Source organism: Penaeus monodon, chromosome 34 (genome assembly GCF_015228065.2).
Source record: "Penaeus monodon isolate SGIC_2016 chromosome 34, NSTDA_Pmon_1, whole genome shotgun sequence".
Taxonomy (NCBI): Eukaryota; Metazoa; Arthropoda; class Malacostraca; order Decapoda; family Penaeidae; genus Penaeus; species Penaeus monodon.
This window is the reverse complement of record NC_051419.1, coordinates 9,112,171-9,113,495: the sequence shown is the minus strand read 5'-3', so window position 1 is coordinate 9,113,495 and position 1,325 is coordinate 9,112,171. Positions and strand designations below refer to the sequence as shown.

The 1,325-nt window shown below is 35.3% G+C and overlaps 1 protein-coding gene across 1 annotated transcript in view; it reads right to left on the bottom strand.

Moving 5' to 3' along the window:
• Positions 1-1,325, bottom strand: part of LOC119594807 (basement membrane-specific heparan sulfate proteoglycan core protein-like) — a gene marked incomplete at its 5' end in the record, with an annotated part of 219,836 nt that overhangs the window by 75,166 nt on the left and 143,345 nt on the right. Inside the window, 3 exon segments of the mRNA XM_037943897.1 lie at positions 35-305; positions 518-649; positions 971-1,108. Coding sequence (XP_037799825.1) covers positions 35-305; positions 518-649; positions 971-1,108 — 541 coding nt within the window.

Here is a 1,325-nt window from a genome sequence, read left to right as displayed (position 1 = left end):
AATTTCAGTCAAATACTAAAAATGAAATAACAACCTTGTCATTTGACACTTATCGGGCACATGTCCCCAGTTGAGTCTCCAGATGACAGTTGGAGTGGGCACGCCAATGACTCTGCAGGTGATGGTGAATGTTTCACCTACTTGAACCATAATATTGCGAGGGGGAGGCTCCACAACAATTGGCTTGCTGCACCTCTGTTCATCTGATCCATCCAGACAGTCAACTTCCCCATCACAGTGGAAAGATTTTGGAATACACTGACTGCCATTGACACAAGTAAACTCGTTGTATCTACACGCTGATCCTGTTATGGGAAAATCAAATAAGATATCTTATCCTTCTTTTTATTACTCTTTTGAACTAGAACAATTCTGAAAGTTCTTAAATGAGTAAAGGCCTATTTTAACTAAGAACTCTTACTCTCTATCTTTTATCATTTACATAATATCTCCTTCACTGTTATAAAGCATGCCACTTCTTACTTAAAGGCTGATACATATAACATCAAAACCTTACCTGGTGCATTAGTCACACACTCTCTCTCATCAGATCCATCTCCACAATCATCATCTGAGTCACACAACCATGTCTTCAGAACACATCGTTTGTTGTCACATTGGTATTCATTAGGTTCACATCCCAGTGGATCTGTGGGAGAAGAAAAATCTTAACTAATAGCTCAAGTCAGTTTTTCAGTCACTTGTTTCATTATTATTCACCTTCACCTCAAATATTTACTAGCAGTAATAAGTAGTCCGTTAGTAGCTGACAGTTCAACTTCTCTTGACTTCTTTCATAAATATATTGAATAATTGACAAATTACCATTAATGTTATCATTCTAAGTGAGATGAAGATTGATAATCAGAGTATATGACTTAAAAACAAATATATACTTTGTGAAGCTTAAACAAAAGAAAATGATAGTAATCACATTTAATTAACTCCTGCAAAAAAGCTATCAACTTACTGCATCGCATCTCATCAGAAGCATCATCGCAGTCATAGACACCATCGCACACTTTGTCCTTGTCAATGCACTGTCCATTCATGCACGTTGCTTCAATGACACTGCATACTACCACAGGAGGTAAGGTTGGTGCCACATCTGTTTATTTGAGAAAAAATTCAAATATTAGGCTTGAATTTTAATTCTGCAAAAATACTGGACATATATTGCTATACTGCAAAAAGATTTATAAATAGTAATATCAACATCTAGTTTTGGCTGAATAAAAAGATTAGAAAGACAAAAATTCTTATGATGAGGAAGATGACAAAAAAAAAAGAATACAAAAGAAAGGGAAGACTAAAAGGGTATAGCT